The following is a 24,507-nucleotide window of genomic DNA, read 5'->3' as shown; positions in this document are numbered from 1 at the left end:
CTTACTTATCATACAAGCACAATCCTTGATGAGTTTGATGGAATAAACTTCAGCTGTTGTAAAGATTTATGGATATGCATGGGATTGGGCGCATTTATTAAGTATATCAGTCATAAATTTGATATTCTATTGTTCAAATCTCAACAGTTTGCAAATAATCAATTCGAACTAAACTGTTGATCCACTGGTTTATTCGAGAATAAAGTTGCCAAAACTGTATACTGAAAAACCTGCTCACTACAGAATTTATTCTACACTTGGATGATCTGGAAATCACATGGTCCTAATAAAAAATAGTAACACATTTTGGCTTATATAAGCCAAAAGACCACAAAACGCCGCAAGTTGGTAAAGGAAAAAAAATGTAATTAACGATCGAGATTAGAATAAAAGTATAACAACAATAAGTGGGTGTTCTTATCATTCATGTGAAAGAGAAAACAAGGCCAGCTGTAAAACTCGGTTTTCTTTCACTGGTAGTGGCACCACATAATATACATCTTTGATATATTACACTTGTATTTAATGAATCAAAGTGATTTCACTACTAAATATAGACAAAACTAGTACTGCTCCACTATGTTGTATCTGTTGTACCAACATATATGGGGAAACACATTACACATGAGCGAGCGACAGAGACAAATAACATGTTGCTAAAACGAAAATGATTCTAAGACGTAACTTGTTGCGATTGGTTACCTATCTTTCTTGTTTTTTCTTGTTTAAGAACACGATTCTAAAACGTAAGTAACTATATGAGTTTTAATGATTGATTAGTGTGAAAAGAAAAAACTGAAGACACTGTTAATTTGGTTCATTGATACAAAGATGTATATCACAGTACCGGTCCTGAAATGAAAAAGAGCACAAGCAGTTTTAAAAAGATTGGCCACTTTTATAAATTTTGTAGATAATTTTTTTATAAAAAAAAACTGATTTATGCAAATATTTTTTGTGGACTGGAAACGAGTGCTTGTAATGCTTTTCCTCAGGGCCGCCACTGTGTATATACGCAACCATAGGAGATCCGCAAGATCAGTGATCTCTCCTAATTAGTACATAATCAAAAGAATATTTCTAAATATCAAAAGCAACACCAAATGTACCTACACAATTATTTTGTATGATTCCTTCGTCAGTCCATTTATAATACTTATAACTCATTATTGGCAATTTGTCATCAAACAAATAATATATGGTACACTTGCGTATTAATTGAGGTTGCAAGTAAATAAATTTTAAGTTTTTTAGCTAGTGACTAATTATCTATGCCACTTACAAATTTAAGACTTTAAATTTTCAGGTTTGTCCCTTCTAAAATCAGTTGTGTTAAAGTAGTCGTGATTTTGAAATGTAATAGACATACTTGTGCGCGTGCAGAACATGCATTTGAAAAATCTTACATGCTATATAGTATATTAGTATGTCATCAAATCTCATCGAAAAATTGATTTGATCTCCCCCCCAAATATAGAGTTAAATCGACTTATAACCAACAGCATACCACACATGTAACAAAAACTACAATAGTTTCCATTACGATGGACCAGCTTGCCTTCAATTGATTCCAAGAAGTCAAATCGCTTCTGATGTAGTTAGAATCCCCCCTATAGTCGGGAAATCTTAGGAAAACTCCAAGGCAACTTTGCTTGAACCATTGATCAACATTTATCAGGATTAATGTTTTTTATAAAAAAAAAGGTTGGGCCTAGCTTATATCATATGTATCATCCCATTATTATATTGGCAAACTATAAAAGGTTATACACTTTGTGGTATGGTTGGAAAAACGTTTTAATGTTTTTATCTTTCCAGGTCTAAACTTTAATCAATAGATTTTGACCCACGCTTTCAAAACGCGAGATATTTTTCGTTGAAAATTTTATTAATCCATCTATTTGTTCACTAATATGTTTAGGCACGTGCGTTCAATTTTCAGTTCGACTGTAATTTGTTATTTTTTTTGGTTTTCGGTTTCGGTTGTTATTTTGTTTCTTTCGAATTAAAAAATATAGAGACCGTTCGATTATTTGTGAATTTAGGTTTGGTTCGGATTAATTAGTTTAACTCTCAGTTTGATTGGGATAAAAATATTAAAAACTCGAAAGTTTCGAGTTTAATTTGGTGCTGGATCGGTACCTATTTTTTGGATAATACGGTTAAAAATCACATTTTTGTATTTTTAGAACAAAATCGGCTAAATTTAAATATTTAACATATAATATTCTTGTGATTTCGTTGTATTGAGAAATCCGTATCTTACATAGTAATATTTCTTATCTTTTATAAATCTATTTATATTGAAGTTGATTTTAATAATGAAAATAAATTATATTTAAAACTCTTACAATATATAATAACTTCCCGAAAACTATCAAGGTTTTTTATTTTAAAATTAACATTTATAATACAAAATAACAACCAAAAGTAAAAACTGAGCTTTAAAGCCTATAGGATCAAAAATTACATGAAAAGTTACTGGTAAATTGGGTTTACAAATCAACGACCAACTTTTGCTTTCTATAACCTAACTCAAAACAGGTTTAAGTATCCTAAAACCGACAAAAGAGAATGCTTAGGTTTTAGGAGAAACTTGGGGAGAAAGTTGGGAGATCTTCTCTTTATTATCGAATATCTCTATCTTTTAATATTAGTATTTGGAAAATTCAGTTACCATGTTAAACATAATATATTCTCTGCGTGTTCATCAAGTCAACTTAGTTAAATCGGAAAATCTTGTTTCTATATATTATCTTTTGAATTTATTGTATGTAGCAATTACGAAAATGGATGTTATAGAGAATATTCTTGGAATTTATTTGATTTGAATCCAAAAATATATGAGTTTCTATTTATTACGTTTTATATTTATATTTATATACCAAATTTGGTAAATATAAATATTTAATTATTTAAATATTATTGGTTGTTTAAAAGGTCAATAACATTGAAAACCAATGATTTCAAAATATGCTAACCCTATACTTTAATAGTATAATTAATATTATTGAAAGATAATATTTAATATATTTCGGCAACTTCATGTAAGAAAATTTTAAATAAGACATAGACATTATAATAAATTTTAATTTATTTGGTATAGTTTTTTGGACAATGAGTTTTTGATGGTGTTAATACGGTTTGAATAGAGTTAGGGCTTGAATAGAGTTTTAGGGTATAAGGTTAGAACACAAACGAATATAGATGGGTTAGTAGACATACACGAAATGAGCTTAAAAACGATGGATAAATTGTTTAAATTATTAGGCTGTTTTGTTTAGTTGGACATAAACATGTTACTTTCTAATTTTTTGGATTTTTAATTTCCGAAAACCATTAAAAATAATTGGAAAAGGTAATGGAAATTTTTGTAATTAATTGAAAAAGTCAGGGGCATAATCCTAAAAATGATCCTACTTTAATGGTATAGATTATGATGTTGTTTAAAAAAAAGAATATTCGTATATTTAGTCATACATGATTTACACTTTTTGAAAAGTGAATATACATATTTTGAAGTAACACTAATAAATGTATTTTTACATTTCCATATTTGATTAAACTGCATTTAAAAGTTTGAAAGTAATATGCAAATTGTGTTGGTAAGATTGATATCGATTTGGTTAATGTAGTAGCTTAAAAATAGGAGTCGTATTTGGAGTGTCATTGATTTTAGGATTCTACAAAATTAATGATTTAGATTGTGTGCATCGAAAATTCTGTTGAGTATACATTCCAAAAGTTGTATTTTAGAAATATTTTGTTCAGCTAAGTAATATTAGTAACGTGTTTTTTGTCAACTTAAAAATGTGGTTATACAAACATATGTATGTATGCAGTTAGTTATGAAATTTTTATACGGAAAACCGGATCCAAATTCCACAGATTAAAATACATAACTGAAGAATTACATTTTATGTGGAATATCTAAAACTTTTTTTTTTTGCTAAAGAATATCAAAAACGTTGTTATACAAACCAAATGTATGTATGCTGTTTTATATGAAAATCTTTTACATGCAACCAAATAAAAATTTATCTAATATTAAATTTCTTGATCTGAGTACATAATTGAAGTACCCGCTTGATTAATATTAGATGAAATATAGTTGAATTGATATATGATAATTTTATCTTATAGGTTTGATAAACATGGTTTATAATAGCAGTCTACCACATTATGGATATATATTGACTGACTTTCAAAAAATTAACCGAGTTAAAGTTGGTTAATTACACTAGTAGAAAACTTTGATATAGACACGGTAATTTTCGTGACTGAGACTCATTTTTCGTGACTATATGACATCATAGACACGAAAAGTCACGAAAAAAAAATGTGTCTATACGGTCGTGACCAAAATTAACCGTGATAATTCGTGACTAAAATAGTCACATGTTGGACACAGTTTCATTCGTGACTATAATTGTCACATTAGTCATAAAAACAATTGTATCTACTCAGTCACGTTTTTTTATTGTGACTTTACGTGACTATCTGCAAAAAATATTTAAAAAAAAAACACAAAATAAAAATAAATTTTTAGTAATTTAATTCAGAAAACACAAATTATGTAATATACATAATTACATATATTTACAGAAAATTACATACATATATATATATATCAACGCCTCCACCGCTCCACCATCGGCTCCGCCACCGGCTTCTCCACCGACACCTCCATCAGATTTTACACCGACACCTCCACCTGCTCTGGATGCCATGGGTTAAGCGATGAGTCTGCTGGTGGTAGAGCCACCGGTGTTACGGCTGAACCGACGAACCGATATGCTCGCCACGCCTTCTCCGCCGTCAGGCTTCTTATGCCTCCACCGCCATCAAGCTTCTTCTATCTCCTCTGCTGTCAAGCTTCTTCTGCCTCCTCCCCCCCCCCCCCCCCCCCCGATCTGTTTCATATCCTCTTCTTGTTTTAATCTGCATCTGAAAAAAGAAAAAACACTGAGATTATAGAAAAAATAAATAAAAAGAGTAATCAGGTAGAGAAGTGATGAATGAGGAGGTGGAGATTGAGATAATGGTGTCGGAGGTGATGGTGTGTGATGGTGTTGGTTGTTGAGACAGTTTAGATTCACGAAGACGGATGGAGAGATAGGGGATACGAACAGTTAAGAGGAGAGAAAGGAAGAAAGAGATAGAAGAAAAAGTGTGTTTTTTACTTTAGTGCATTTTGGTCCGTTAGATTCACTTTTATCAATGGATGTGGTTATATAGAACATGATCCGAGCCCTTGGATCTGATAGGCTGCTTTTATGTTGACCAATCAGATCTTATGTATTTGATTTCCTATTTTTTCCATTGATTTCCTATTCTAATTTGTTTTTAACATATATAATATTTATGATAAACTTCAAAAGAGCAATTGGTGCCAAAATTCCATCATAAGTCCAAAATTGAGTCTAGTGTTTGATATAAAATAGGGTTTAGTTTAAAATTTGAAACTGAAGTTTGGAAAAATATATTTAAAACTTAAATATAAGATTTAGAGTATAGATATAAGAAATAGAGTGGTATATAGGGTTTGAGGTTTATATTTAAGATTTTAAATTAAGTTTTGGAATATTAATTACTATATTTTATAATTAAAATTAGTTAAAATTTTAGAAGTTAGTTTTTATCAATATATATTAATTATTATATTTTATAATTAAAATTAGTTAAAAGTTTAGAAGTTAGTTTTTATACTTTAGGGTATGAAAGGAAATAGGATTTATATGTTATATGTTTAAAGTTTTCGATTAAGATTTGAAAAATAGATTTGAAAATTTTGATCCTTTGTAGATATTGATTTTAAGAATATTGTAATAACTGAAAAGTTATTTTAAAATTAAGGCTTAGGGTTTTTAATCTAGGGTATGTAGTATATATATCGTATTTTGAGGTTTATAGTTAGGTGTATATAGTGTTTGGAGTTTAGATTTAAGATTTGAGTTTAAGTTATGAAAAACAACAAATCATGAGTTTAGTTTTGAAGATTTGAGGTTAAAATATTATGTTTTTAGGTTTGTGTGAAGATTTTAGGGTTTAAAGCTCCATCTAGGGTTTAGGGTATCATATAGTCACGAAAACTTCGTGGCAAATTCGTGACTTTTTTAGTCACGTTTTTAGTTTCGTGACTATTTCGTGATTTTTTTAGTCACGTTTTTTACTTCGTAACAATTTCGTGACTAAAAAATTTCGTGACTTTCTTAGTCACGTTTTTTACTTCGTGATAATTTCGTGAGTAACTAAAAAATAGTCACGTTTCTTCGTGACCATTTCGTATCTATAAGCATTTTTTCTACTAGTGTAAGGAAACACTTGCTGTGATATTTGGTTAAAAGAGAATTGAATTAAAATGGTTTTGTAGTGTTGGTAAATGACATTTAAGGCCAGTGGCATGTTCTGTAATATTTTGGTTGAAGTTAGGGTTAATTTCCAAATGTACTTCACTTTCAATAGATCAGATGTTTTTCAGAACAATATATATAATTGGCACTCGTCTTATATCAACTACGTGCCTTTCTAGTATAAACGTTAGATCTTCGTTAAAACTATACAAAGTATATCAACTTGATATAAAGATTTGTTGTTGGGTGACCACAAGTTTTTTGTTAGTATGGTTGCTACTTGCTACCTTATCATCTAAGTTAAAATTCCCATAACCGACGTTATTGATGATAAGATATTTTGCTATTGGATATAAAAATGATGCTGAGCCATTGATTGGTTTGATTTGATTCTAAAATTGTTGAAAAGCATGACTGTGCGGATAAGTAATTAGATATTATAAACAAACTTTTACTAGATGCTAAGTCAAAAAAAAAAAAAAAAAAAAACACATGTATTAAAGTGAACAAAAAGAGTTTCGATATAGAAGAGAAAAGAGGACGTATGGTCTAGGAAAATGAGGTTTCTAGATAGACCAATGACAAGTATCGTGTTCAAAGCAGAAAGCTGTAATACTTTTCAAGCCTCCCCATAGCATGTTCCTTAACGTTTAAATGATTTAATCTTATGAAATGGTGGGACGATTAGCAGGCCTGACGATTATAGTTGTAACATATCACGCCTTGAATATTTGGTCCCAGCATGTGATGTTGTGTATATAGTACAATGTATATTTGGCTTACGAAAATAATTTAAAATGCCTAGGATTCTAGATTCTTCCTACACTAGTCCACATCGATTTGCTTTGAGATTGCATCTCCATGGAGAGTGGAGACTCATGTTTCCATACTTTCACACTTAACTTTTTTGTTTACATAAAACAAATTAGATTTTATTTTGCATAAAGTATTTAAAATTTTGGGTTCATTTAGAATACACATACACTAAATTTTTAAAAAGAATTCAAATGAGATATATAATAACCAAACTCACCAGTGAAGTATTGCTTCAAAGACTAGGTACCTTCTCTCTCTCTCTTATATAACCTCATCTCTTTTTGTGTTGGATCGGTTAACCTTAGTTTAGGTCCGCTTTCTCTTATACCTATGGTTTCAAGCAACCAACCAACTATTGACATCATGTTGAAATTTATAATTGATAAAGTCAACTCATTAGTTAGTCTTACTATTCATATCTCTATGTTTAAAACTAAATTTTATTTTTAAATAAATATATTAATTACAGTCTATAACATCAATATTTCAAATCTAAAAAATGTCTAAATATAATTATTTTTTCAAATCGCCTCACAGTTACTACATGTTGCCGCAAGAAGTTGCAATATTTGGTCATTATTATTGTTACAGCGTCAACATTGACACAATCTCTTACAAGAGTATTGTCCACATATGATATCATTATAATTAATTTTTATAATCTTATATATTAAAACAGAATTCACAGCATTGATTCATGTGTGATTTTTTTAAAAATGGACATAATGGACATATTCCTATAAAGTAATGTTACATTTAATATCAAATCTTCTTATTTAAATTTTGGGCCTACCAAAAAATTTTATTGGGCTATCAATAATTGGATTTAAACAATAGATGATCCATTGGATTTATAGATAGTATAAATTAATGTTGTAATACTATACCTCTATATGCTAAATATTTAAATATTTGTCGATGTTAACTTTTAAAATTATAAAGTTTTTTTTTAAATAACAAAAATCAGATTATCTAACAATGATTAATCTTTATTACCTTAAACCAATGAAAACAAATTTTAAACTATATTGTTTATTTTAAAAATGAAACAAAAACTAAATGTTTAATTATTTACTCGATAATATAAATCTATGAAGCAAAAAATTTATTTTTTAAAAAACTTTATAAATTTGTGAAATGTTACACTATCTTTGAATATGATAATAAAACAATATTTTACTAATCTTTATATATATAGTTACGATTTTAATAATAAAATAATAATCCGAAAATATATATATATAGAAGAAAATACAAATACATGTGAAAGTTTGAAACAATTTATTCAATGAAAAAAATATACATTAAACTTATTATGTTTTAAAAATTGATAGACACATATATATTATATATGTACCAATTTAGAATTGAAAACAAAATATTTATATAAAAATAAATGAAAACAAAAATCTGCGCGGTTGCGCGGATCGAGATCTAGTTAAATGTTAAATTCAAAAATTATTAGACCAATAGAAAGATGACATGTAAGAGAAGAGTCTCTGATCTATTTTTGTGCGTTTCTTGAAGAACAGTCGCTTCTGCACTTCTTTCCTCATTTTCTAATTCTCTCTTACTTTTTCTCTTTATTTCATTATTAAAAAGGTGGAAATCTCTTCCTCATATTTTCACTGCGTCAGCTCTTATTGGTTACATACCAACATAATGAAATCATAAAACATTTAAAAGATCAATTCCCTCCATTTATCTTAGTGTTCGTGGTAGTATATTTTCATATCTAACCACATACACAAATAAAGAATGAATCTAGACAAGTTATAGTCAATATATGAAGATCTATTCGATATGGAAAATTATAGATAGAACTTCCATAGGAAAAGATTGTGTATCTTAACCGTAAGATTGCATAACTATTTTATAAATATTACTTAAAAAGAATATCAATAATTGTCCATCCACACCCACATGCAAAATTTCAAGAAACAAACAAATAGTTTCTCGCCTCATTATCTCACTCACATGAATCCAAATCATCCTCCAACCTCACATTATTTAACATTATACATAATTATTTCCTCAAAGAAAAACAAAAAAAATAACATTATATATAAATTTCCTCGAAGAAAATCAAAATAAAAAAATAACAAAGAGATATATCTCCATGTATATCTCTATTTATACATTGATATAACCTTAAACTTAGAAAAGCCAGAGACTCTCTCATAACACAGAACTCATTAGTCTGATCTCAGTCTGGTCATTTTCCACAAACCAATGATGTCCTCATCATCATCAGCCACGGATACCATCACTAAGCCGTTGTCCTTGCCGACGGTGGAGTCAGTCACGTGCGACACGTGCGGTTTCACAGAAGAGTGCACGCCGGCTTACATCCACCGCGTCAAAGACCGGTACAAGGGACACTGGCTTTGTGGTCTCTGCGCGGAGGCGGTGAAAGACGAGGTGGTTCGATCTCCGACTCGAATCTCCGTCGAAGAAGCTCTCCGCCGCCACACAACGTTCTGCCACCGGTTCCGTTCTTGTAGTCCAGACGAGGAAGAAGATCCCATTTCAGTCATTGGTAGGATTTTACGGCGGAGCCTCGACGGCTCTCCACGTCGAACCACCACTAGGACGAGCTCGAGTGGAGCTTTGCCGGGGATCGACGGCGTAGAGTCGCGACGGTCGCTTCTCCGAACTGGGAGCTGTTTCCCGTCTCTATCTACTTAATCAAATCTGTTAGTTGTAAATATCTTTTTTTTTTGTATTTCCTTAATTTTCGTTTAAGACTGTTATTATATTTCATTACATTTTTAGGTAGGAGAAAGGGTTAGAATCCGAGGATTTAATCTCCTGTGACATTAGTCTTTCTTCATAAGTGAGTTAATAAAATGGTTAATGAGCAAAGCTCAGATTATGTGATATCTAGATTTGCGGTACTTATCAAATGTAAGTTTTATATGTGATTAATTGTATGTTGAGGTTTGTGGCTGGAATGCCACTAAAGGTTCAATGTCTAGTACACATAGTTAATGAGTTATACAATATATGTAGCTATGAGAAGAGTAGAAAACAAATTAAACAATGGACGTGTGGTATGGGTGTTAATAGTTAAGGTTTTCTATTGTTGAAACTTGCTAGAATGTATAGTGTTGCAAAACAAAAGTCTGATAAAAATGCACGTTTATGTAACACATGGATTAGATATGTCGCTTGTTTGTACCATTATTCATACAAATATATCGCACGAATGATGTTGATGAGACTGCTAATTAGTAGATACATTAACTTAAATATTAAGAAATCCTCTTTATTTTGCTCAATCATAGTTGTCAAAACTGAGAGCGTTTTAAACAGGATTTTTTTTTTGTGTTAGCCAATTGCTAACATATTTATACTACAATCTTATAAATTAAAACAGAAGTCATGACTTTGTTCATGTGTGATTTTTTTATTTGGACCATCCTCTAGAATGTTTATAAAATTTTACATAACTTAATCATCATATCTTTATCTTTTATTTAAAATACAAATAAATATTGTTTAAGAAAATTTTAAGAAAATCTTTTCATAATCAAGATAAATTTTTTTTTCAAAAATTAATTAACTTAAATTTTAATTATCATAAAATATAATTAGAATTTCAAATTAGATTTATTTTGATTTATGAACGAAAATTAAAATCATATAAATATTTTAATTGTATTTTAATGATAATAATAATTTAAATTGATTATTTTTCAAAGATCTTTCAAAGATTTTGTTAGAAATAAATATCTTTTCTGTTTCAAATAAAATATTTACTACAAAATTAGTTTGTAAGTATGATATATTATAGTTTCTCTTTTAAAAATATTTTTGTTGTTCTTGACAATATTTCAAAATATTTTTTCTCTATTATGTAGGTCCAATTTAATTTAACTTCCATATATAAATTTCAAATTTAAAAATAAAACCAAAAATTATGTTGGTAAGTTCCATATATTCACTAAAGTTAATAATATAAAATCCTTGTAACTACTTTAATAATAATATAGTTTAATTTTAAATAGAATTATTATTATGCATTGATATATATTCAGTTATCGTTTATAAAATAAAAAATAAAAATTTTATTTTATTTTTATATATTTTATAATAATAATAAATCGTGTTAAAATAAACTATTATATTGAATTAAATATGATAAATTATATTAAATTGATAAATTTATAAATTTATTTTCATAAATATAAATTTTATGTTAAAATGATGACATAACGGCTTAATATTCGTAAACTATATAATACATGTATAAAATTTACATATCTTAAAATTTTATATATACAATAATATATTATCTAAAATGAATAAACATAAAAAATATTGTTAACAAAAATCTAACTTTGAAGGACGGTGGATCAGAATTTAGTATAAACTAAACACAAAATAATTTTCAGATATGTTGTTTCAGGCATATATTAATTTTTTTTAGTAACTAAGTGCAAATACAATAAGATAAATATATAATAAGAAGCGACAAATGCATGTGACGATTTTAAACAACTGATTAATTATAACATATAAACTATGAAATTATTGTATTTGAAAAAGTTATAAAAATATTTTAATATATGATTAACGTTAAAAATGTGTACCACCATTGATTTAAAAAAATATCTATGCATATAAATTGAAAAAAATATCTGCGTGGTTGCACAGATCAAGATCTAGTGGTTTATTTAAAACAATAATTGTAATGCAGAAAATGACATATACACCTTTAATTAGGACTGTTCAATATGGTAAAACCGAACCGTACCGAACCGAACCAAACCGAAATAGACAATATGGTTTGGTTTTAGTATATACCATATAAACCGAGTGAATATAATTTTATAAAAACCGTAAGATTTGGATATGGTTTGGTATATAACCGATTAAACCGAATAAACCGAACAAAACCGATTAAAAGTAGAAACATGTAATTAAACCGATTATAAAAATACGTGAAAATCTATTTGTTACATAAGTTAAATTTGTGTTAATAACTATTATCATAATTTATAGTAATAAAGATCTTTAATTTGTACAACACTTGAACTATAATTAAATAACAATTAATCGCAATTTAGATATTTTATTTTCTAAGTCTTCTTTTGATTTTTTTGCTTTATTTTAGTCTTCACTAAATTAATATGAAGATTATAAATTTGATGGACAATAATTAATGAAAATATTTCACAACTTTTTTCTTATCTGTAAACATACAGAGTTGCGTGTTCAATTGAAAAAACATGACTTTAATGAACACTAAATATAGAAGTGGAAAAACTTTTCTTTCGTGTTTCTGTTTTGTTTCATATTTTTATTTTCAAAATTTCAAGCTTTGATTTTAGTTGTAGATTTGATTATTTTATTTGATGGTAGAAGCATTTTTACTTTTTTGTTCATTTATTTGAAGATGTAATATATTTTTAATAAATGACTGTGTTGACAATATAACTCTAAAATTCATATAATATGATCTCAAACTAAATAATTATGTTTTTTTGGTATAAAATCGAATAAACCGAAAACCGATGGTATATAAACCGAACCGAACCGAAGTAAATATGGATTTAGAATGGTAGTTATATTTTATTAACCGAAATACCGAAAACCGAAAAAACCCGAACCTAAACACCCCTACCTTTAATGGAATTTAAGATAATTACAAGTACAAGTAGAAAGAGCATATAAGCAAGATAGATATGCATGTGAGTGTCTTGTCATATCTCAACTGGAGTAAATATTTTTTTTAAATCATTTCTTAAATATCGACATTATTTGATCCGATGCTGTCTGACTAGTTGATCTGACTTGGTTATGACTTATGATATTGATTTAAATAAGATCCAACAACCAACTATTTCAAATAGTATAAAAGTGAAACTCTATCAAAGCCAAATTAAATTCAATTTGGTCATTTCACAAAAGAAAAAGAGGAGGGGGAAAAGCAACGCGCATGGGTCAATGGTATATACTGGAAACATAAACGACTTATGTAATGGTTATGAATTACGAGAGAAAAAAGTCAAAAACACTACAATTGTTTTTCAATGCATGCCACTTGATTTTGCTTCACTAAGAAAAAATAGGGGTAGTTTTGTTACATAACCACTACAGAGGGTACACTTTAAAAAGTACTACAAATAAGATACACATTTTGAAAAATAACAAAAGACATACATAATTTTTCAGTTTTATCCATGCATTATTGTGTAATAAACTCCAAGACTGCATAATTGTTTCTGCTATGTCTAGAACTGGGCATAAAATCCGAAACCCGAAATCTGAACGGAATTCGAACCGAAAAACCCGATCCGTACCCGATCCGAAATATAAAAAATACCTCAATGGATCTTGTAGGGTGTTATAAAACATATTCGAACCCGAAGTGTTATTAACCGAACCCAAACGGGTAACCCGAAAACCCGAAAAACCAGAGAATCCAAAAAAATATCCGAAAAACCGATCCGAATGTCCAAATTAATATATAATATAAATATTTGAAACATGAATATGTATTTCAAATATTTAATTTCATATTTATTTGGATATGATATCTAACAATAACTATTTAAAATTTAAATAAATACCTTAAATACTCCATTATATTACAAAGAATCAAATATTTCTTATGTTTTACTTTTAAATTTTAGATTTTACTTTGGATATATCTGAACCGATCCGATATAATCCGAATTCGAATGATATATGGTTACTTCAGATATATCCGAACCGATCCGAAACCGAAGTGTTATATCCGAATCCGATCCGTACTTGTAAATTTACTAGAATGGGACCTATGACGTGTTACAAAATAGAACCGAAATCCGAAAAACCCGATCCGAATCCGAACGGGTACCCGAACGCCATCGATCGGTAGAGCTCTAAAAATAACTTGTGGATTATTAAACAATAGTAATTAAGTATCTACTAATACATATACTTTCACAGTCAACTTGAAATTCATCAATGTTTACCAATAAACTATATACGATCTATTATATTATGCAGTTTTATCATTAAATCATATATATGCATGCGCCACATACCATATTTATCACACCATAAGGCAATGCATGTGTCATATAAACTCGTATATTATGCTAACTGATGCAGATGTTAATAACATCTTCAGAGTTCTGACCCATGGACTCATGGTGCATGTATACCTAACCTAGCCATAGCAATACAACATTAGTACGACATCCCCTTTGCAGCCCTAACTAGAAGAACATAAAAATCTAGCATGTTAGATCCAGTTAAAATGGATATGTATGCACATGTATAAACATATATATGTCATATGTGAATGCATGACACATGCGGATGTATGATAAGGAGATACAAGTGTTTCTTTGTTATATTGTCACATCACTTTATTGTTTGTGTGGCGCAATGGGTCCTTCCTCTTCATTTTGTTGCCCACTTTTCTTGTACACTAACTTGGCATTTTGTTCTCTATTCGTTCAATAATTGTTTTTTAAAGGTCAATTTCATGTTTTGGTTTATTTCTAAATATTCCGGTCATTTTTTGTTGTTTGAGTTAAAAATATCTCCAGTCCCTTTCACAATATCTTTTGAATATACCCAGTTACCCACCAATATTTGTACCCACCGTTCCATAAATTATTGCATGCCATAATTAATTAACTTTAGAACTATGTGAATATAAAACTAGGGTTTGTTAATAGTAATAATGATACAATGCTAATGGAAAAACAGATCAGAGTTTTAAGTAATCCAAATCTGATGGATTTTGAGTTATCTCGATATGGGTTCCAGATATTATGAGAAGTATCCTAACCACATATATAATCATTTCTGATGAATCAAATTTTAAATTTTGTATATATATCTTTTTTTTTTAAATGGATTATACTTCAACAAGATCTAATATCTGGATCATGTGATCATTTTTTATTTATCATAACTTTTAATATCTAAATTCATATCTTAACTTCTTGAATAAAATTTATTAGAGACTATCTTAAGAAGATTATCTCATCTTGTTGCAAACCAAACTCCCGTAGCTTTGTTGTATCTTCCATTACCGCATCCTCGGCGAAAGTCAATGCGATTTTGGCCTTTTGTCGATGTGTCTGATAAGACGAGCTGGATCCAAGGAGGTTCACCATGTCTCCTACCATTTCTCTCTCTCCAAAGTGGACAATGTCACATTCATGTTCAAAGACCATGATTAACCCAAGTTCTTAAGGTGGGGTTCTTAACTTCGGTTAAAAACCGTTTCTTAGTTTTTAATTAAGAAAAACTAAGAACCAACTCTTAAATAAGAGATATAAGAGCATGATTATTGGGAGGTTCTTATGGTGGGGTTCTTAGCGGAATATAAAAACCTGTCTCTTAACTTTTAACTAAAAAACTAAGAACCGTCTCTTAAAACTCTTATTTATGAGCCGATTCTTAACTTTTTTAGTTAAAAGTTAAGATACAAGTTCTTATATTCCTTTAAAAACTCAATTTTAATAACCCTCTAATAATCATGTTCGAAGAACTGGTTAAAATAAAAAAAAAACAAAAAAATATCAAATCATAAGTTAAAAACCTCAAATTAAGAGTTCAGGTTAATCATGCTCTAAGTTATATCAAATTATTTAGAGTGGTAAACAAACATTATTAAAAAAAATCAGAATGTAGTGCTGTCACTGACAAATATGATTTTATCAGATTTTATTTTTCTTGGTGTAGAAGAGTGGAAAAAATAACCAATGTATGGTATATAACATACAAAGTATATAAAAGCCTCTGACTTATTGGTAAGCCCAGTGGGCTATAATTTAAGCCCATAATGATAATTATCTTGTAAACAAGTCAACAATCCACTTAGAACAGCACTTCGATAATTTCTCTCGTTTCTACTTCATCTTCTTCTTCTCATCGTTTCAAGCAATCAAAGAAGCTCAAGCCTCGCAAAGATGATGCATCAAAGCTACAATTCTCTTCGATTTCTGGAAAACCGATTCATGGCTCAGTTACATCCTCACCTTACTCGCTTGCTTCGTCTTCGCCGCCTTCTACCAGTACCTTGAGAACCGCCGCCTCCAGTTCAAATCCCTTTCGTCCACCCGTCATCCTCCGTCTCCTCGCACCGGCGTTTCCGCTCCTCTTATCCCCAAATCGAGCACCAGATCCGCCGCGAAAGCTGCGTCGGTGGTGTTTTTCGGCGTGAACGCGGCGATCGGTTACTTGCTGATGATGCTCGCGGCTATGTCCTTCAACGGAGGCGTTTTCATCGCGATTGCCGTCGGTTTAACCGTCGGGTACCTAGTTTTCAGGTCTGACGACGACGGTGTTAACGCGGCTGTAGAGAATCCATGCGCGTGTGCTTGATTCTGGTTCTCATCGAATGTTCCGACAAGAATTGTGTGTTGATATGATGCTTGTGTAATACGGTTACAGTTAGTTGAGTTGGATCTATGACAAAAATGTTTTGTTTCTATAATACGGTTTACAGTTGTCGTTTTCTCCACTGATCTGACTATTATCAACACCGAACTAAATGCGTTTCTGGGCCAACTCTCAACCCCAGCCAGCCCAGGCCCAATAACAACACATTTGTTTCAATAAAAAGATCCATGACTAATTTTTAGGTGGCTTGAGCAGAAATAAACCACACATGGTACTACTTCAAAACTTTCTTCATGCAGTGTCTTATAAATTTTGAGTTTATATTCAGGACGAGATCATTTCCACGTATCGTCCACCGAATTAATGGTTTAAAATAATAAAAGCTCAAAATTCAAAGAGACACAGAGCCTTAAAAGGGGCAGAGGGAGGTAACTAAACTATCCATGATAGCTAACCATAATTACTGCTTCTGCCACCCACATCCCTCCTCTTTCTTCACTATAGAGAGAGAGAGAGAGCGTCTCTCACTAACCTCTCTCTTTGCATTGTTTTTCTCACTAGCCGCTTCTTGTTCCTCTTTTTTTTTCCTTCTTTCTCTTGAGGGTCACTGCATGTTTTGTTCTTTGACTCGAACCATTACTCTCTGGAGTTTATTCTATCAGAGAAGATAAACAACGGGGACAATGTCTGCTCCTTCATGCAGTGTCGGAGGAGAAGTAGGTGGTGAAACATGTTCGGCTCTAGCTAAGTCGTCCCTGCCACCACCGCCTCGCCCGAAGTCTCCGCCAGAATATCCAGATTTGTACGGGAAACGCAGAGAGGCGGCGAGAGTCCAGATGCTAGAGAGAGAGATTGGTTTTCTCGAGGTAAGTTAATTAATATTTTTGATTATTAATTCATTTTAAAAGAGTACTATCTTTTCTTTAATCTGCCACATTTTGATTACTGTGAGGAAAGTGTCCGAATATTTTGAATTTCATGATTCATTTGTTTTATTAGTCCCAACTCCTAGCTAAAACAAATTGTATGTACTGTACTGGCTTCTGATTATAAAGTTAATTAATCACTAGTGCTCCTTTACTAAAAATTTTGCGTGAATAATCTTGTAACTTTGAAGAGGGGTGTGTGTGTATGTTTGACAGCAAACTATGGACAACAAGACATTTTATTTACTTATTTTTCTCTTTAATGCTATCGACATTTATATCAAATAATTTTCAAACAAGTACTCGTATGTATGCAAAGACCTTACTCATTGAAATTAATTGCATGCTTTGATTGAAAATTAATTTGAATCATTGATAAGATTCTTATATAAGAACTTTTGTTAGTTGGGGATTCCTATGCTTTTCATGTAGCCTCTACTCTTAATAAAATAATACAACCATAATTTTCTGCTTAATTAAATTCTGTCCTTAAGCTTGGAAATAAGTATTTGCTATATAAATACAAAAACGTCTGATGATCTTGTAATGTGAAGTGATGGATGAGACGCCCATTTACTCTGATGTTTGCATCACTGAGGCATATGTGTTCGCTCGTGCATGTGTACTATGAAAGTGAGTGCTTAGTCAAAGTGAGTATTTAAAGTACAATATAAAGAAAAAGAAGAAAAGGAAAAGAGAGAAAGGGCGAAGCATTAGAGAAGCAAAGTAGAGAGAAAGCTGAATATATCTTAAATATATATATATATATATATATATATATATATATAATTAATTTTGTTAGCTTACTTCTTTTCCTTCTGAAATCCTTTGTAGTTTTTAATATAATTTTGGCTTTTACATATCAATCAATTTGTGAAAGTTTTTGTTTTTATTGCTATTTGTGTTTGGAAGGACCATATCCTTCTTCTCTTCATTTTGGTTTAATATCTCCCCTTATATTTTTACTTTGTATAATGTGCTTTTCATATACTTTGAGAAAAGAAAAATCATTCTTAAACTGAATGTTGTCATGAGCAGGGGGAAATTAAATTCATCCAAGGCGTACAACCGGCTTCCAGATGCTGCAAAGAGTAAGACAATCTCTCTCTCTGTTCAGTGTAGTTTATTTGGTAAAAGTAAATATGTTTATGGAATCTCATCTATGTTATATATGTTTTTTTTTATTGTGGCAGGGTCTCTGATTTTGTCGTTGCAAATTCTGACCCATTGATCCCTGCGTAAGAATATGTCTATTTCACTCAACGGCTTCAACATTTCCGTACCCTTCCCGCACTTACGATTACGTTCTTTTTTTAATACGTACAGACAACAAAAGAGTCAAAGACACGGCCAGTTCTGGAAGTGGCTCTGGTAAGAACTTACCACCCTTTTCATTGTGATTTATATCTACTTCCTTGCGACCAATTATGATATATAGTTGCCTGCCGTCCAATAGAGCATGCAACATGTGCATTGTCACATGATCTTAGTTTCATATTTATATTCTAAAAGTATTTTGAATAAAAATTATATATAAAAGTACATATAAATCGGAGGATTTTTGTAAATCACTTACAATATGAATTGCATGTTTGATATTCATAATGAGACCGTCCAACTAATCAATTGACGGAAAAATATATATCTTAATAACAAGATATGATACTAATCAACTAACTCGTTGCAGTTGCGGTATTCCATGTTTGAGCCTAGCGAGTTTCTTCTGTTGCTGCCGATCCAACTGTTCGTGCCATCTGAGGAAGCCCAAGTGCTGTAACTGCACAAGTTGCAGCTGCACTGGTTCCAAATGCTGTGAAGGATCATGTTGCTCAAATAGCTGTTGTTGCCCGAAACTGAGCTGCCCGAGCTGTTCATGCTTCCGAGGTTGCTGTTGTTCTTGTCCGGACTTATCTTGCTGCCTACCCACCTGTCTGAATAAGAAGAAGAAGAGCTCCTGTTGCAGCTGCAACTGCAAGATCAGATGGTCATCTTGTTTCAGATGCCCCAAGGTACAACTTTGTTGTTGTTTTTGCAATTGTAAAAATCTATGTTCTAATCCTTGTTGTTTAGCTTTCTAAACGTTATTATAGTTATAGGTCTCTATAGTCATATTTTTGTTCATTTCTTCTTGTTTTTTTCTAAACATTATTATAGTTATATGTGTTCATTTCTTCTTTATCTGCTTACTATCTATAACAAACTTGTGGATATGTTTTTTTTTGCTTTTTTGTAAGTGATGTTTTCTATTAAGCGAGCCTCTCGTGAGATAATTAGCATTTATAGAAAAATGACAATTACAAGGAAAGTTACACGTTAATATAGCTATGCATTATTCTTTGAGGTAACTTATTACATAATTAATTAATTATATCATCTGTTTTATTTCAACTCATCATGAGATAATTGTTTACAATAATATATGTTTCAACATATTTTTGTTTTGCATTTTAAATCATGGACAAGTTAACATAAGATTTTTAAGATATATAAAGTTTGCCGTCAAGTTCAACGCCTATGGTTGAGTTAATTTTGTTCGGTACATGTATCTCCTAGGAAGACTTTTTTTTATAAGCCCTATCAGCAATCCGGTAGGGAAGAACGCACTTAGTGCTACATAGTGGATTAACCCGAAAGCGTACCTCACTGCTTGATTCCAGTTTGGAATACTTTTCGACTAATATCGGAGATGGACCAATCATTTATTATGGTCCACCATGTAAACCATTTGGACCGAAACCCAAGCTCAGACTGGCCAAGTAGTGATAATTTAGTTCTCAGAAAAACTGTTGTGGGTAAATTTTTTATAACGACTAACCCATTTTAAAAGACTCTATATCCAGAAAACTCTGAAAAATTTATTTGGAAATGTATAGTACCACCGCGCCGACAGAGTATCGAATCTGCGATGTCTGTCAGTCGTCTCTGAGAAACTCAAAGAATTACTAAGCCACCTTGATAAAGGATTTTTTTGTTAAAAGAAAACGAACTTACGATGCAAAAGAATGTCTTCAGTGTAAAATTTAATTAGTTTTAGATAGATACATCGGTACATATCTCAGTACCTCAAAAAGACAATATGCACTTCACTTTCCCGCTTGCATCTCAACCCAAGTCGGTTAAGCCCAGACCAACAAAAGAAAAACTATATCGGCCAAGGCATTACATCATATTTCCTCACGGTTTTGTCACACCAGTCTGAAATAAATCAGAAGTAAATACCAAACTATAACTAATTTGTAACGATATTCGTAGGACAAAGTTATATATATATATATATAATTGACTAAACATCTATAACAGAGATTCTGACATAACATTCATTGCTTTTCTCCGATGGTTTTCCAGAGAGATCTTAGAGATATTTGTACTAATAACTAAACTCTTTTTGTTTTTCAAATAAGCCAGAGAGAATAATTGAGGAGGTAAAAAAAGATTTGATTTCATGGTGAAAATATATAAGAAAAAAGTCGTATTGATTTGCGTAATAATTTTTTTTTTTTTTTTATAATCCAGGGGTTTCCCACTTACTTGGATCATTCCCCTGGGCCTGGTCAGGCAGCGGTCCGCTTCACCCGGGAGGGCTTTACCTAGGCTGGATCGAACCCAGTACCGCTTTTTTGGTGACCAGAATAATTGTGACTTAGTTTCGCGCAGCAGGTCGATCGAACCTGAAACGTGTTGGCGTCTCAGTCCCGTCTTCTTACCACTCGACCACAATCACCCGGTCGATTTGCGTAATAATTGATTAAGGGTTTCTGGGTTTGTACGGTACGGATCTTAACTGGTGATCAGAAGTCAGAAGTGAAGGTCTTTTCTACTTTTGCCTCTTGTTTCTGAGCTTTCATTGTATTTAAGAGGTCCCATTAAAGAAAGACTGAGGTGTTGTCTATGTCAAGAGTGGTCGAAAACGAAAATAGATGAAATTTAGGGTGCACAATAGTGTCAGATAGGAGAGAAAATACAGAGGTGTAAACCTCTCTGCAAGTAGAGCGCTGGAAAATTATTAAATGCACTAGTCAATTTTATGTTTTTCTAAAAATTTTGAATTTCCTGGTTAAAAAAAAATCTACTGTAACTTTTAATCTCAAATATTTGATTTGTAGTGATTATAAAAACTTATAAATAATATGCTTAGTCGTAACTGTAGAACAGAACATTTTTCTTTTGCAATTTCACGAGTTGCTTAGTTTGTTTTATTGTTCATACATGCATGTTACTTTAAGTGAGCGTAAAGGCCCAATTATTCTGTCAACAAAGCTAAATAGAACCCAAATCTATTGTACAAAATGGCAATAAGCACATGCATGAACCAAGCTTTTTCTAAATTCAAGAAGCCCTGAAGCAAGTTTTTACCATAATGTAGCTTGAATTAGTTTCATACTAGAAATGTAGAAGTTATAACCAGCATCTGCAATAGTATGAAACCTTTTCTCAGCAGTATGCAATAGTATGCATGAACTAGTACACTAAAACTCTCGGTCTTTCACTACCGGATACAAAAATGAGTTATACATAATTAACTTTAGTACAAATAGACAAACGCTCACGTGGCTTGAATTTGTTTCATACTAGAAATGTAGAAGTCATAACCAGCATCTGCAAATAGTATGGTGTATGAAAACCTTTTTTCTGGCAGCATGCAATAGTATGCATGAACTAGTAGACTAGAAATATCGGTCTTTAACTACCGGATTCAGACACGAGTTGCTAACATACGGCAGCAACTTTTGTTCAAATAGGCAAATACTATGCATCGAATAAAAGAAAGAGGATTTAAAATTTTAAATCATAATACTCATCGTAATACTCATCAAAAGACAAGAAGATATAGTAAATGCCCTGAGCAAGAGGGAACGTTGAAGAGCCACACAAATTCGAAAGATGATGAGATGATAGGATAAGAAACTGTGCAGAGGAGTCCAAATTAGAGAAGGAAGAGACATGTCTACTCTTTACTCAAAACTGGTCCACACCAATCTCGCTTCTTCTCCACTCCTTTCGATTTTTTCAAATATCTTAAAAAATATCCCATAAAAAGCTATTCCTCCTAGATATTTTGATTTCTTTTTCTTTTTGCTAAACTGTAAATATCATTAAAATGAACCTGATGATATTTCCTTGAAAAACCGCTAGGAGCTTCTAACAGTTTTTTACCCTTCAAGCTTCGAGTTCTTACCATGCTGTCAAGTTCTTACCATGTTGTACATTTGTCAGAATCCAACCTTAAAGTAGTTCAAAACACTGATTCAAGATTTTTTTAAAAATATAATGTGAATTCACCATTAGCATACTATAAAAGATTAAAAGACTGCCACAGCCGTGTAATTAGGTTTATACTTTGCATGAAGCAGATGACTAATTTTAGTGGAATGGAACAAAAGTTTCTTAAGTTTTACTGAAAACGAAGCATTTATCACCATTTTCCAAACTGACAAAAATCTCTGACATGATACCCCATACATGATACATCCATGTGGGCTTTTCTCCACGTACGTACACCCAAAGTTCACATGCATGCAATGCTACAAAAAAAAAACTATCTCTCTGGCTTGCTTCAAAACCCTCCTCACGTTAACCATATCAATATCTTCTAGGTCTCTATATAAACGAGACGGCCTATTTTTCTTCCTCATAACTTCAAGACTATTTTCTAAATAATCTCTATAAGAAAATGAAAATGATAATCCACATTTTCTTCACCCTCTCCTTGGTTTCATCCATCTCTTATGCCTCAGTTCAAGACTTTTGTGTAGCTGATCCAAAAGGTCCCCAAAGCCCATCAGGATACTCTTGCAAGAACCCTGACCAGGTCACCGAGAATGACTTCGCATTCTCCGGTCTCGCCAAAGCCGGCAACACTTCCAACATCATTAAAGCCGCAGTGACTCCAGCCTTTGCTCCAGCTTTCGCAGGAACCAACGGACTTGGCGTCTCAATAGCTCGTCTTGACTTAGCCACTGGTGGTGTCATCCCTCTTCACACTCATCCTGGTGCTTCTGAAGTTCTTGTAGTCATACAAGGAACCATTTGCGCTGGATTTATCTCCTCTGCTAACAAAGTTTACTTGAAGACTCTTGAGAGAGGTGATTCTATGGTGTTTCCTCAAGGGCTTCTTCATTTTCAGCTTAACTCTGGGAAAGGTCCTGCTTTGGCCTATGTTGCCTTTGGAAGCTCCTCTCCGGGGCTCCAGATTCTATCGTTTGCTTTGTTTGCAAATGACTTGCCTTCAGAACTCGTTGAAGCCACTACGTTCCTCAGCGATGCAGAAGTTAAGAAGCTTAAGGGTGTGCTTGGAGGAACTAATTAAGCTCCTCTTTCGTTTGTTCTAAGTTTTTTGTGTGTGTTATGTTTTTTATTCAAGTTTGTCTAGCATTCTGATTTTTATTCTAATGGATGTTACTGTTTTCAATGTTTCATTTATAACCTCTTTGGCTTGAACTGTTATAAGTAATAAGCATTCCATTGCGGATGTATAAGATGCATCTTAATGTGGATATTTTATTTTCTACAATTCACCACACCACTTAACATTATCTTTACATAGCATCCAAAAACACAAACCAGACAAAGACTCTGTTGGGGGTGGATTTACATCATCTCTCAAGGCCCATTAGACAATGTACTAGACCCATTTGGCTAGAAAACCCTAGACATATCTTTCTATAAATAAGGAGTTACCTCCTTATGAGAAAGGATATTTTCTCACATTTTTTACACATTAAACACTTCATACAAAGAGCTTATTGATTCTTAGATTTATTTACACTTGTAATCATACATGTAATACAATCTTTAATCAATAAATTCTTTTTGATGTTCATTTTCCATTTGATTTCTATGTTGATTTCTCTTTAGCCTCAAGAATCTAAGAAATCTATTTCTTAAATTCTTCATTGTATGAATCCGACAAACACGCCGTTTTCGGTTCAAACAGTTGGCGCTAGAAGGAGGGGGTATAAGAGAACAATCTTGATAGCATATCAAACTTGGGAAAACCCGAGATCTAGGGTTAAAAAAAAAAATCAACTCTAGATCGGGGAAGACACGAGTCTACAGAA

The 24,507-nt window shown here is 31.6% G+C and overlaps 4 protein-coding genes across 4 annotated transcripts; all 4 read left to right on the top strand.

Annotated features, from left to right (window-relative positions):
* Positions 1 to 9,256: 9,256 nt before the first annotated feature.
* LOC106385810 lies at positions 9,257 to 10,049 on the top strand. The gene has a single exon (XM_022715065.2). The coding sequence runs from the start codon at positions 9,402 to 9,404 to the stop codon at positions 9,855 to 9,857; it is 456 nt and encodes a 151-aa protein (XP_022570786.2). The 5' UTR covers positions 9,257 to 9,401; the 3' UTR covers positions 9,858 to 10,049.
* A 6,045-nt stretch (positions 10,050 to 16,094) lies between these two features.
* Positions 16,095 to 16,613, top strand: LOC106383537 (copper transporter 5-like; the record flags this gene model as incomplete). The annotated part of the gene is made up of 1 exon (XM_013823622.3): positions 16,095 to 16,613. A coding segment is annotated over one exon (411 nt), but the record flags the coding sequence as incomplete, so codon positions are not given.
* A 228-nt stretch (positions 16,614 to 16,841) lies between these two features.
* On the top strand, positions 16,842 to 19,620 carry LOC106385330 (guanine nucleotide-binding protein subunit gamma 3-like). Its single transcript, XM_048752118.1, has 5 exons — positions 16,842 to 17,389; positions 18,488 to 18,540; positions 18,643 to 18,687; positions 18,776 to 18,820; positions 19,137 to 19,620. Exons 1-5 carry the CDS (start codon positions 17,207 to 17,209, stop codon positions 19,525 to 19,527), a joined length of 717 nt encoding a protein of 238 aa, XP_048608075.1. The 5' UTR covers positions 16,842 to 17,206; the 3' UTR covers positions 19,528 to 19,620.
* A 3,419-nt stretch (positions 19,621 to 23,039) lies between these two features.
* On the top strand, positions 23,040 to 23,865 carry LOC106386997 (germin-like protein subfamily 3 member 3). Its single transcript, XM_013826828.3, has one exon. The coding sequence runs from the start codon at positions 23,121 to 23,123 to the stop codon at positions 23,754 to 23,756; it is 636 nt and encodes a 211-aa protein (XP_013682282.2). The 5' UTR covers positions 23,040 to 23,120; the 3' UTR covers positions 23,757 to 23,865.
* The last annotated feature ends 642 nt before the right edge of the window (positions 23,866 to 24,507 follow it).

This window comes from Brassica napus, chromosome C3 (genome assembly GCF_020379485.1).
Source record: "Brassica napus cultivar Da-Ae chromosome C3, Da-Ae, whole genome shotgun sequence".
NCBI classification, from domain to species: domain Eukaryota; kingdom Viridiplantae; phylum Streptophyta; class Magnoliopsida; order Brassicales; family Brassicaceae; genus Brassica; species Brassica napus.
This window is presented reverse-complemented; position numbering and strand designations above follow the sequence as displayed.

What these genes read in the sequence shown, in the direction of transcription:
- LOC106385810 (XM_022715065.2), top strand. Translation starts at nt 9,402, where the DNA reads ATGATGTCCTCATCATCATCAGCCACGGATACCATCACTAAGCCGTTG.
- LOC106385330 (XM_048752118.1), top strand. Translation starts at nt 17,207, where the DNA reads ATGTCTGCTCCTTCATGCAGTGTCGGAGGAGAAGTAGGTGGTGAAACA. An exon ending in GAGAGATTGGTTTTCTCGAG is followed by an intron (nt 17,390 to 18,487) that starts GTAAGTTAATTA and finishes TGTCATGAGCAG; the next exon opens with GGGGAAATTAAATTCATCCA. An exon ending in CAGTTCTGGAAGTGGCTCTG is followed by an intron (nt 18,821 to 19,136) that starts GTAAGAACTTAC and finishes AACTCGTTGCAG; the next exon opens with TTGCGGTATTCCATGTTTGA.
- LOC106386997 (XM_013826828.3), top strand. Translation starts at nt 23,121, where the DNA reads ATGAAAATGATAATCCACATTTTCTTCACCCTCTCCTTGGTTTCATCC.